The 13,089-nt window shown below is 36.0% G+C and overlaps 1 protein-coding gene across 17 annotated transcripts in view; it reads left to right on the top strand.

The window, feature by feature from the left end:
- Usp40 (ubiquitin specific peptidase 40) overlaps positions 1-13,089 on the top strand; it is a 72,355-nt gene that overhangs the window by 21,238 nt on the left and 38,028 nt on the right. For all 17 annotated transcript variants that reach the window (XR_006850786.2, XR_006850784.2, XR_006850787.1 and 14 more), the window contains 7 exons: positions 224-331; positions 1,831-2,131; positions 4,930-5,011; positions 6,528-6,699; positions 9,593-9,677; positions 10,809-10,879; positions 11,553-11,875. Coding sequence is in view for 8 of the 17 variants with exons in the window: in XM_046439686.2 (XP_046295642.1) it covers positions 224-331; positions 1,831-2,131; positions 4,930-5,011; positions 6,528-6,699; positions 9,593-9,677; positions 10,809-10,879; positions 11,553-11,875 (1,142 nt within the window). In the remaining 9 variants the exon portion in view is untranslated. The remainder of the gene's footprint in view (positions 1-223; positions 332-1,830; positions 2,132-4,929; positions 5,012-6,527; positions 6,700-9,592; positions 9,678-10,808; positions 10,880-11,552; positions 11,876-13,089) is intronic.

Here is a 13,089-nt window from a genome sequence, read left to right as displayed (position 1 = left end):
GCCCAGGCTGGCCTCCAACTTAATATTCTCATGCCTCAGCCTCCTCAATAGCCAGTATTATAGGTGTATGCTGTCATATTATGGCAATAATAATGATTAATCCACTTACGTGATTTTGTTCTAGGCACGTGTAATTACATAAAATCCTGTTGATCCCTCAGAATTTGTGTTGCAATTATTTCTCATCAGACTTGTTTAAATGACTTTGTGTTTATTTCATAAGGAGGAGAATAATCTAATATCTGTTGATCAACTGGGCCAGAAACTGTTGAAAAAAATGGGAATGTCTTGGAACAAGAAGTACAGAAAACAGCATGGGCCACTGAGAAAGGTAATACATGGCATCAACATAGGAAATCCTAGTCCTAGGATATTTTGTTATGTTCCTAACAACTTGAATTTCTAAGATATTTTAAGTAGATAAAAATAAAATCAGCATTTTTGTTCAAAAATAGCTGTAATTCAGCTATTACTTATAAAGTATCAGTTATTAAGTTATTTATCAACAAGCAAAAAAAAAAAAAAAAAACAAGGAAGTCGCCCTTATCACAGTAGCAAAAACAAATTATCCCAAAGCTCTAACTTCTAGAAACTTACTTATCTCATTTCCTAGGCTAAAGACTCATTGCAGAAACTGATATTACCAGAAACAAAAGATAAAAACTTGACTGAAAATAACCAAACAAAGCAACAGAACATTTAATGAACATTTAGGAACTGTTTTGTGTAAAAGCAAAGCACTTACCCACTGCAATAATTGTTTAAGAGCATCTTTTAATTAGACCACCAAAAATCGATTTTCTGTTACCTGTATTATTTTGGAAAATTGTGTTGTTTAGGGAATTTGCCTTTTTATGTATGGTGTCAAATACTTAAAATATTCTCATATTAATTAGTGTTTTCTTTTCTTGCTAGGGTTTATCAAGTTTATTTTTAAAAAATCAACAGCCAGGGCTGGGGTTGTAGCTCAGTGGTGAAGCACTTTGCCTAGTGTGTGTGGGGCACTGGCTTCAATCCTCAGCACCACATAAAAATAAATAAATAAATAAATTAAATAAAGGTATAATGTCTGTCTACAACTAAGAAGAATATTTTTTAAAAATCAACAGCCTTTGATACAATAGGATATAATTGTATTGATTTTTCTCTACTGCTTGTCTGTTTCTATTTCATTGATTTTAGTCCTTAATGAAGTAATTTTTTTTAAATTCTGTTTCATTTCATTTCTTTGTGGTACAGGAGATCAAACCCAGGGGTACTTAACCACTGAGCCACATCCCCAGCCCTTTTTAAAATTTTCTTTATTTTGAGACAGGGTCTCACTGAGTTAATTAGGGTCTCACTAAATTGCTAAGGCTAGTCTCAAACTTGTGATCCTACCTCTTTATCCCAACAGATCTGTCTGGATCAGTAGTTTCAGATTATCTCTGATAGTGGTGCACTGTGCAATTGCCATTGTTTTGTGCTTTGTTTAGGTAGCCCTTAAATATTTCAAAAGTTTTTGTTCTACCTAATCCATTTCATTTAAGTACTTTTTTAAAAACAGCATTAATTAGAATGCTTTTTAGATTGTAGCATGGCAGCTTTCTCCCTTGATATAACTATTAAACAGTTTCACAGAATTCTCTTCATTTTTGCTAAATGGCTTCTTACACCTAAATGGATGTTTTCCCCTTCGTGGACTGGGCCAAAAATAAAGATGAAGTTTTGAAAAAAAAAAAAAAAATCTAAACCACAGAAAGGAAGAAAACATTTTTTAAGGTCTAATTTAAAATTTTTTTAATTAATCCAGCTTTTTTTTTTTTTTTTTTTTTGTCTGATTCTGCATAGTTCTTGCAGCTGCATTCTCAGATGTTCCTTCTAAGTTCAGATGGAAGCACAGTTAGTCTACTGAAGAAAGATCCTGTCCAGTCTAAGTCTGACTTCCAAAGTACTGATCAACAGAGTTTCCACTCACTGGCTTTAGAAGCCCCAGGATTAAGTGATAGCACTGCCTGTTCCCACTGGTTTGATATAAATGACTCTAAAGTTCAACCAATCCAGGAGAAAGATATCGAACAGCAATTTCAGGGCAAAGAAAGCGCCTACATGTTGTTTTATCGGAAATCCCAGTTGCAGAGACCCCCTGAAGGTATGGAAAGAAAAGTTTTCCTGTTTAATAATTTTAGAAGGTAAACATGGAATACTGTTGAGTTTTTGCTCTTTTGATAGAAGGCTTACTCTGGAAACATTTAAAAATATTTTAAAGCAAAATAATATTTCATATTTTAAAGAAGAAATATGTTATGCCAAATAAAATCTAAAAATGTATCTTTTTATAAAGATTATATATTTCTATTTAAATTTATCCTCATAATAATATGAGGTCACGGTTATAAGTTGTTTGAAATTGGATTTCCTTGGGTCACATGATCTTTTCCCATGTTGGCAGTCTGAGTGTGATCACACTAGTTCAGACGCAACTGCCACTCGGCAGCCTTTGTGTTAGCCTTGGTCTTATTTTCTCATCTCCCCTTAATTGTCCCATTTATTTTTGCTTTTGCCTCAAAGTAATGTCCTCTGATCAGTGGAAATTTCTTTGAAGCTCTCATTATTGAGCCAAGAGAACTTAAACCATGGAGGTTAATAACCATTTGCGACGTTTAACAGTAAAGGGTATTTTTTTAATTGAAGCTGTTAACATGAATAAATCAGGAAGACTTTTTGATCATTTCCTAAACATAAAAAACGCTAAGTAGGAAATCTTTTTTAGATTGAAACATAGCTATGATTAGAGATGAAGAGAATGTTCTCAATGAGAATAGTGATCATTTTTTATAAAAAATAAGAGTAAAGCAGTTACAAATTTGCATTAGAATCAAAGGAAATTATCTTTCTAGATCTGAAACAATTATATGACTTCTGTTAACCAAAACTGCTTTGTATTTTTCTGAGAGAAAAAAGGCATGGTAATGGTTCTGATAGAAATACTGTGGATCAGAATTCATGATTATAGAAACAGAAAGGGAGTGTCTTTGGATGGAGTATTAGTCTCTTACCAGATTGACAGTGAGTGTGAGCATACTTGGACTTTGTACCAAACAACAGCTTCCGGGTAGCTGAGAAATTGAATAAAGGTCCAGTCAAAGTCTTGATGGACTTTGGGGAATAAAGGGACAGAACTTCACAAAACAATTCTAAAATTTACTTAGAGAAATAAAAATTGAAGAAGGGACTACTGGGGCTGTTTATAGTATAAGTAAAAACATGTCTATAAAACTGTTTAGCAGTGAAGACAGAGCAATGCTAACGCCAAAATCACTGAAACCCCAGTGAGCCCAGGAATCAATCTCGGCATGTCAGAGGCTTTAATCCAAGGGAAGAAACTCCTTGGATAAATGGGAAAGTGAATTACTTAATAAATACAACTGGGAAGTTGTTTTGTTGCTAGGGAATTAACTAAGACATTTTCCTCTATTCTGCCAATCACTCAAATGAGATGATAGCTCCTTTATATAAAAATGGAATCTTAAAATATGAAAACTTGGGCTGAGGATATGGCTCAAGGGGCAGCGCGCTTGCTGGGCATGTGCAGGGCACTGGGTTTGATCCTCAGCACCACAAAAAAAAAATAAAATAAAGATGTTGTGTCCACCAAAAACTAAAAATAAATATTAAAAAAATTCTCTCTCTCTTTAAAAAAAATATGTAAATTTATTTGATTTTAAGATAGAAAGGACCTTTCTAAACTAAAAGACTAAGAAAAAGTGACAGAAACTTCAAATGACAAGGTAATAGAAAACAATAAAATACATGACAGATTTATTTTCCCTATCTGTAAAGTGCTCTTCCGTATATTCTATGATGCTCCCTAGTAAATTGGGAAAAGTTTATTAAAAAGCAATGTACAAAAGAAGAAATTCTTATTCTTCAAAAATATTTCCAACCCAGCCCATAATCAGAAAAACTTAAAATAGGAAGGAGATGCTGCTAGTTTCCTACCATGTCACACATTTTTTGTGAATCTGGTTCCCAGCAGCCAACACTTCCTCTGCAGCTGGTATGTATGTAAACAGATACAAACAATCAAATGTGTATATTTTTAAAAGCCTTAGGGCTGGGGTGTAGCTCAGTGACAGAGCACTTGCCTAGCATGTGTGCGGCACTGAGTTCCATCCTCAGCACCACATAAAAAAATAAATAAAGGCATGCTGTCCATCTACAGCTGTATTAAAAAAAAAAAATTAAGAGCCTTAAAACTACCTCATCCTTTAAACCAGTAACTCTCACAAGTTTGTCATGAAGTCATCAGAGCTGTGTATGAATATTATGTTCAAAGATGTTTGCTGCCTTATTTTTTACAGCAGGGACTAGTTGAAAAACTACCGCAATGTCTAATAGAGAAAGATGGGTTAGATTAATTATGCTACTTACATAGAATAGGCTTCTATGCAATTATTTATTTAAGGCTGTGGAAAAATACAATTTATGAAATCAGAAAGCAAGTTACAAATACATCAGCTATAATTCCAGTTATTTTTTTAAAAAATACATGTGTTGTGCATGTTTGTGTGGTGTGCGTACATGTGTGTTTTAGGAATGAGATTACATATAATACTTTAAAAAATAATTTCCAGAATTTTTACAATAACCAATTATTACATGTGTAATTGGAATGAAAATAGTGGTTTTTTTTTTTTTTTTTTTTTTTTTTACTTAAAGAGGGGTGAAGGAGTAGAATCCTTCTAGTTTGGCTCAAAAGCCAGCTGCCTTTCATTTGTTCTCCTTCCTTTCTTAGGTTGGAAAGCCAAGGTCTGGGAAAGTCAGCATCTACATAGCTGGTTGGCAGCACTTTCTCTGCCCCTGTGCAGCTCCCTAAGTTCTCACATTGCCTTTCCAACACCCAGATTTCACTTATTCAGCACAATTAATGATAAGTTTTGTTCACAGCTCTAGCTAACCCAAGATACAGGGTCCCCTGTCACCTGCTGAAAGAAATGGATGCAGCCAACATTGAACTGAAAGTGAAAAGGTAATTTAAGTTACTTTTAGAGTTTGAGTAATTTTTCTGGAGAATGCAGATCTAATTTAGGCCTTATTCATTCAGTAATGAAAATTTAAAAGAGTACTCAACTAGTTAAAAAACACCTGTTTGGCTGTTGAATTTTTATAGTGGAGGTATCATTTGCTTTGAACTGACCCTTATCTGTAAAACTGAACATAAAATGGCTATTGCCAAGTAGGGACCAAAGCCTAAGAAGACTTGGGAAATAGGCAAGCACACATTTGGGCAAAGTGAATTACACCTTGTCCTGGCCAGGTTATACCTTGGGTATAAAGAAAGCTTGTCCTTAAAACCACCCTCATTTTTAAGTAGCTGTGGAGAACTGAACATAAAGTGACAGGAGATCAGAGATGGGAAGATTTTCAAAAGGAAGGAAATATGGATTCTGTGAACTGTTAGGTTTAGTGTCTGTCTTGGACAAAAACCCATAATGGATTCTTGAAGCTATGGCTTATAAGAATCTGCATGTCAGCATTCTCTTAGGGCTTGAATCCTGAAGAACTGGGTCTTATTTGCTCACTGACAGGGCCGTAGGTATCAGGTAGGGAAATGGAAGTTTACTCATCTCCTTGTGAATTCATGGGGCCAATTATGTAGTGGGAATGCGTTCATCATTTTAATCATGGACTTGGATCTGGGAGAAAAAAAATAGCAGGCACATTGAATGATACACCAAAACCAAAGAAACTCTCAAAAGAAATGAAGAGGGCTGGGGTTGGGCTCAGCACTTGCCTGGCATGTGTGAGGCACCGGGTTCACTCCCCGGAACCATATAAAAAAATAAACAAAATAAAGGTATTGTATCCATCTGCAACTTTAAAAATATTAAAAATAAATCAATAAAATCTATCCAAACCTTAAAAAAAAACAAATGAAGACACTAAATAATATAAATGGAGTGCGAGTTGGGGTTTTTGGTTTGGTTTGGTTTGGTTTGGTTGGTTGTTTTTGTGGTGCTGAGGATTGAACCCAGGGGTACTTTACCACTGAGCTATGTCCCCAGGCTAGCCTTAAATTTGTAATCCTCCTGCCTCAGCCTCCTGCATAGCTCAGGATGTTTGTGCCAGCAACTGCACGTATCTTATGCAAGAGCCCAAGGAGTCTAGTAAAGTTGGGATGAAGCAGAAGTCAGTTACATGAGCAAGTGTCTAGCATTTGTCTACAACTATAATATAATCTCAGGATTGGAAGGTTTCAGGTGTCAGCATTTGTTCAAAGAAATGTGATTAACAGTGCAAGGAAACAATTTTCCCTTGGAATTCCTGGGAACGTTGCTGATGATTGAAAATCCAAAATGTGTCATTAAAAAAAAAAAAAAGAAAGAAAATCTAAGATGTATCATTTTGGCAGGTAGAAAAAAAGGATGGTACTTAAGCAGAATGGAGAATTTACTTGTATTGTAAAGCAAATATTTTGGTTTGAGATAAAACACAGTGTCATTATAAAAGCATAGTGTTGATATATTTTGTATGCTTCTTTGAAGGGCAGATTGTGATTCTGCAAACAATGATTTTGAATTGCATCTTCACCTGGGCCCTCATTATCGTTTCTTCAATGGGGCTCTGCACCCAGTAACCTCTCAGGCAGAAAGTGTGTGGGATTTGACCTTTGACAAAAGAAAAACTTTAGGAGATCTCCGACAGTCAATATTTCAGGTAAATTAGCTTAATGAAGGTATTAAAATGGAGGTTTTAAAATCCATCTTGAGCTGGCTTCTACATTTCATCTTATGTAGGTTAACAGCTGTTTTTCAAAGCTGCTTAGGAAAATCCTACATCTTCCAGTTCATAGAAAGGTGAACCAGCAGTTCTCCCCTATTCCTGTGCACTTCCCATCAGCAGCTTTTCAAATAGAGCATTGGACTGGCACCTTTTATTTGGGGGCCCAAAAAGTATATAGTTTCTTTTTGGGAGAAATAAATGAAAGAGAATTATTTTTCAGAGGGAATGAGATGGTGAGCATATTGATTAAGACCAAGAACCACTAAACAAATAAGAGCAACTAATTTTGTGCCTTTGGGTATATAATAGCATTTATTAATAAGATTTTTTTTTCTTTTGTTTGGTGCTAGGAATGGAATCCAGAGCTTTGTGCATGCTAGGCAGACACTCTTAACAGTAAACTGCACCCCCTAGTCCTAAAACTAGTATCTACTAATGAAGAAAAATATCTATTAGTCTCTAGTTAAAAATACCATCATAATCATTGTCTTAATTGTTTATCCATCTATGTTTTAATGATGATGATAATAATAACAGCAACAGTAGTGCTCTATATTTTACTTACAGTGCTTTCATATGAATTTTACAATTTGGTTCTTTAACCTTCTGAGGGCAAGCTATTCATTTTGAGGATGAAAGAAGTTGTAATTTACAGAAACCTATATTGTCATTGCTCAGCCTTGCAGGACGGTGGTGCGGTTCTGGTCTCTTCATCTCTTGTTCTTTTCCATGGTCGGGATTCTTCACCCCACACTATTTCTTGACCAAGAAAAAGGGAAATAGAAAATGTAAGCATTTTGGGTTTTGTCCCCAAAATAAATGAATTTGCAAAACAATGATATCCCCCACAAATTATCAGCTTTCTTTTGATTTTTTTTTCTACTAAGAAAAGCAAACCAATTTTCTTTTTTAAATAATTGATTTTTGTGTATGTATGTGTGTGGTGCTGAGGATTGGATCCAGGGGGTACTTTACCTCAGCCTTTTTTTTTTTTTTTTTTTTTTGAGATAGAGCTCACTTAGTTGCTTGGGGCCTGACTATGGGTTTGAACTTTCAATCCTGCCTCGGCGTCCTGAGCTGCTGGGATTGTAGGCATATGCCCAGTCCTTTTTTGTTCTAATTAGTTATGCATGACAGTGGAATACACTTTGATACTTCATACATAAATGGAGTATAACTTCTCATTCTATATGCTGTAGAATCAAACCAGTCGTGTAGTGATACATACAATAAGATAATAATGTCCGATTCATTCTACTATCCTTCCTACCCTTCACTCCCTTCTGCCTAATCCAAAGTAACCCTGTTCTTCCCTAGCCCCCGCCTTATTGTGAATTAGATCTGCATATCAGAGAAAACATTTGGCCTTTGGTTTTGGGGGATTGGCTTATTTCGCTTGGCATGATATTCTCCAACTCCATTCATTTACTGGCAAATGCCATAATTTCATTCTTCTTTAAGGCTGAGTAGTATTCCATTGTGTATATATATCACCTTTTCTATATTTATTTATCTGTTGAAGGGCACCTAGGTTGGTTCCATAGTTTAGCTATTGTGAGTTGAGCCATTGATGTGGCTGCATCACTACGATATGCTGATTTTTTTTCCTTTGGGTATAAACTGAGGAGTTGGGTAGCTGAGGAATCTTCATACCACTTTCCATAGTGGTTGCACCAATTTGCAGTTCCACCAGCAGTGTATGAGTGTGCCTTTTCCCCCATATCTTGCCAACTTTTATTGTTGCTTATATTCTTGATAATTGTAATTCTGTCTGGAGTGAGATGAAATCTTAGAGTAGTTTTGATTTGCATTTTTCTAATTGCTAGAGTTTTGAACATTTTTTAATATATTTGTTGATTGATAACATTTTTTCTTCTCTGAAGTGTCTGTTCTGTTCCTTAGCCCATTTATTGATTGATTATTTGGTGTGTGTGTGTGTGAAGTTTTTTGAGTTTTTTATATTTCCTGGAGATTAATGCTCTGTCTGAGGTTCATTGGTAAAGATTTTCTCCCACTCTGTAGGCTCTCTCTTCACATTACTAATTGTTTCCTTTGCCGAGAAGCAGCTTTTTAGTTTGAATCCATCCCATTTATCAATTCTTGATTTTACTTCTTGCACTTTAGGAGTCTTTTTAAGGAAGCCAGATCCCAAACCAGCATAGTTTTATTTTTATTTTGAGACAGGGTCTTACTAAGTTGCTGAGGCTGGCCCTGAACTTAGGATTTCCTGTCTCAGCCTCCCAATATCTGAGATCCCAGTTGTATACCACCAAGCTGGGCCTTCCTTTTTGTGCAGCTAGAGAATAAGAATTAGCGGGTTGGGGATGTGGCTCAAGCGGTAGCACGCTCGCCTGGCATGCGTGTGGCCTGGGTTCGATCCTCAACTTACAAACAAAGATGTTGTGTCCGCCAAAAACTAAAAAATAAATATTAAAATTCTTTCTCTCTCTCTCTCTCTCTCTCTCTCAAAAAAAAAAAAAAAAAAAAAAAAAAAATTAGTGTGGTCTAGAATCAGTGCCAATGATATAAAAAAGTGTGGCTCTCGGGCAGAAATTTGTAAGCTGGCCTGCTGAGCAGTTTGCTTTCTGATAAAAATCATTTTCATGTAAATACAGTCATTCAGATGTGGAAGAGATCAAGAATGGAAGAGGTTAGCCATCTTTAGATTTGACTAATATAATGAGAATATTGTCTTATTTCCAAATTTTTGGTGTTGGGTAGGGATGGGATGTTCCTCTTCTTGCTTTCTATGTAAGTCGGCACAGTGTTGTTCTTATTAAATCTGGAAATGTATTCATATGTTACTTTTCATTTTTCTCTTCCTCAGCTACTAGAATTTTGGGAAGGAGACATGGTTCTTAGTGTAGCAAAGCATGTACCAGCAGGACTTCACATTTATCAGACACTCGATGGTAAGATAATTATGAAAACACAACTAATTTTGTGTAAGTTGTAGATGGACACAATACCTTTTTTTTATGTATTTTTTTAATGTGGTGCTGAGCATTGAACCCAGTGTCTCCCACATGCCAGGCAAGCGTGCTATCATTGAGCTTCAACCCCAGCCCCACAACAACTAATTTTATGTATTTACTTTTGTGGGATTCACCTGTGATTTCCTCTTTGCTAGTATTTCCCCCACCTACTATTTTCGTAACTATATAGCTACCATCACACTGTAAGCTTTCAAAAAGAAATAATCTAATTTATAATATACCAAATTTATGTGTGTGAAATCTTCCTAACAGAAGTAAGGCACCTTCCTTCCTTGCTTCCTTTCTTTCTTTCTTTTTTTTTTTTTTAATTGTTGATGGATCTTTATTTTATTAATTTATGTTGTGCTGAAAATGGAACCCAGTGCCTCACATGTGCTGGGCAAGTGCTCCACCACTGAGCTACAGCCACAGCAAGTAAGGCAAATTTCTTAAAAATGTTTTTTAAATGCCTTAGTATTTTTACAATATTACCATGAACTTTTGCACAAAATGGTTTAAAATAATTTGAATCTTATTTATGTGGCTTGATTTTCTTCTGTGCAACTCTCAGCCTAAGATTTTATAGCAAAACAAAAGTGTTCTGAGAGTTTAAAAGTATGTATTTCCTTTAAATAACATAAACAATGATAACAACAGTAGTAATAGTAACATTTATTCATTTTGGACTTCTCACTATACCAAATCTTGTGATAATAGTTTCATGTTCATTTTTCTTTGATTTTCACGAACTTCTTTTACCCCCATTTCATAAATGAAAACACTGAAGCTGAGAGGCTTGAGGCACACACTTATAGCTGGTTGGTGGTAGAGCCGGGCCTGCTGCTGCCTGCACCTAATTCCTGTTCAGCAACTATTGCAGCGCTGTGCACTGCCGCACAGTCAGCCTTTGTCCTGGCTAGTCCTGCCACCATGCTTGCAAAGTGATGTAACAGCATTTTTAAGTAAAAATAAAAATGATAGTATGATAAAATATTTACATGACCCAGCTCTTTCCTCAGCTAGATCATTTCTGATGATCATGATTAATGGTATCACTACCCTTTCTAGGAGATGAACTGTCGCTGTGTGAAGTTGACATTGCTGATGGGGAAGACATCTTTGTATGGAATGGAATGGAGGTAAAAAAAAAAAAAAAAAAAAAATCACTGAAAAAAAATGATAATTTTGGATTTTTAAAAGTCATTGTAATGAAATTTTGTCCACTACATGTGAAGGCAATTGGACATTAGAAAACTCCTGAAATATCCCTACATTTTAGTCCAGTCAGTGGTAGTTGCATATCAAAGAGAGACTTATTGAGACTTTCCTTGTGCCAGGCTGTGTGTCACATGCTGGATGCGGAGGTCAGTCAGCTTCCTTCAGGCACTCACAGTGCGAACAGCACCACAAGTGCTGTAGTAGGGCAGGCATAGCACCTACTGGTATCAGAGGGCTTGGCCAGCTGTGTTGAGTTAGGGAAGGTGGAGCCTTGGAGGAGGAGAGTGAGTTTCCTGTCTCAGAAGATGCATCCTTGGGCCTTCTTCTCACACCCACTGATAACTCATTAACCTCCACCTCCAGTCCAGATTTCTCTCCTAAGAAAGAAAATATGGATATGAGAAGCTCTTAAACAAAATTTTTAAGTTGTTCCTCTGATACTTAAAAAAAAAAATTTGAAAATTGAAAATTTTATTTCACTTGGGAAAAGATGAGGTTTGGGGTTTTGTTTATTACAAGAGTAGTATATCATTACTAGTGATGATGTTGATTTCACAAATACGAACTATGCCAGGTTTTTCCATACTGTTGCAGGTTGGAGGAGTCCAAATTGAGACTGGGATTGACTGTGAGCCTCTGCTGTTAAACATTCTTCATCTGGAGTCAAGTGGTGAAGGCAAGAAGCGTGGGCGACTGATAGAATCGCCACATGTCTTTCCTGCTAATGCGGAAGTGGGTACTGTGTTCACAGCTGCGGCCATCCCAGCAGGCATCATCCTTGTGAACAGCACCAGGTCTGCAGATGAAGAGAGCTGGACCACTGTGCCCGAGGAAGACATGAAGAAGACGTTCAGAGAGCAGGGGCTCAGAAACGGAAGCTCCATTCTAGTTCAGCCTCCTAATAGTGAGGATAGGAGGTAAAAGATGAAAAGGGAGAATTTTTCTAAGTTATTTTAATGATAGTATCATCCAATAGAACTCTAAAGCTTTATTTTAATAATAAGAATTAAATGTTTATTTCTAGACATATGTATGAAATATGATGTCAAGAGCTTTGTAATGTTTTGAACAACCAATTAAAAAAAAAAGAAAGAAAAAAAAATAGACATATTCTAAATATTGTATATAGGGATGTCTTATGCAACTTAAAGGGGTAAAAATGTTGAAAAGTGATTTTCTGATAAATATGGTAACAAAAATAATATAGATATTCCTGGTTTTATAGCCTATATGTGATCTAAATTAGTTGGCTATTCAGCAAAATCTTATTAAATGAATTCTGATTAGCGTAAGTTATAAAAAAATAAAGGCATATTCTCACAGAAAATTCCTGAAATTCTACATGAAAAAGGTATTAAGAGTATGGCTAAATTATGTTCGGATATTTTTTTAAAATATATTAATTGACAATCTTTATTTAATTTATTCATTTATATGTGATGCTGAGAATCGAACCCAGTGCCTCACACATGCTGAGCAGGCACTTTATCACTGAGCCCCAGCCCCAGCCCTATGTTTGGATATTTTGGTTTTTGTCTTATATTGTTTTTGTTGTTTTGTTTTTTGGTGCTGCATCTAGAAGCCAGGGCCGCACCCATACGATAGGCAAGCATGCAATCAACCACTAAGCTGCACTCCTAGCCCTGGATATTTTTTTCACAGAGACCTGTAAGGCAGTTCAGTTTTTTCTTATCATCTCTTTATGATACTGAAGAACCTCCTGGCTGCCCAGTTAGAGAAGTTAGCTGCAGAATCACCCCTGAAGCCCTGTGGTCATGTTTGCACTGTGCCACTTTTGTTACCCACATGTGGGCCAATACATTTCTATGGCCAGTGTGTCCTACAAGCATAGCCCTGTGGACTGAGTTTGTTTTATATGACATTTATCACTGATACTCTTTTGAACAGGTGCCTTGCAGACATGTGTTTCCCCGTCTTGTTTACAAGAAAGTTTATTATATAATCATTTATAAAGGTGATCTGCATTTACTAGGACTTAGAGAGTAAGGAAGGGAACACAGAGGAGACCTGAGGTAGCAGCCCCAATGCAGCGTCAGTCACTATGGCCTCCAGTAGCTTTCCTTTTCTTCTGAACTCAAACACTGTTTTGAAGGGTTTTTTATCTTTTTCA

This window comes from Marmota monax, unplaced genomic scaffold (assembly GCF_021218885.2).
Source record: "Marmota monax isolate L192 unplaced genomic scaffold, Marmota_monax_Labrador192_F-V1.1 WCK01_AAM20220418_F8-fsc00041, whole genome shotgun sequence".
Classification (NCBI taxonomy): domain Eukaryota; kingdom Metazoa; phylum Chordata; class Mammalia; order Rodentia; family Sciuridae; genus Marmota; species Marmota monax.
This window is presented reverse-complemented; position numbering and strand designations above follow the sequence as displayed.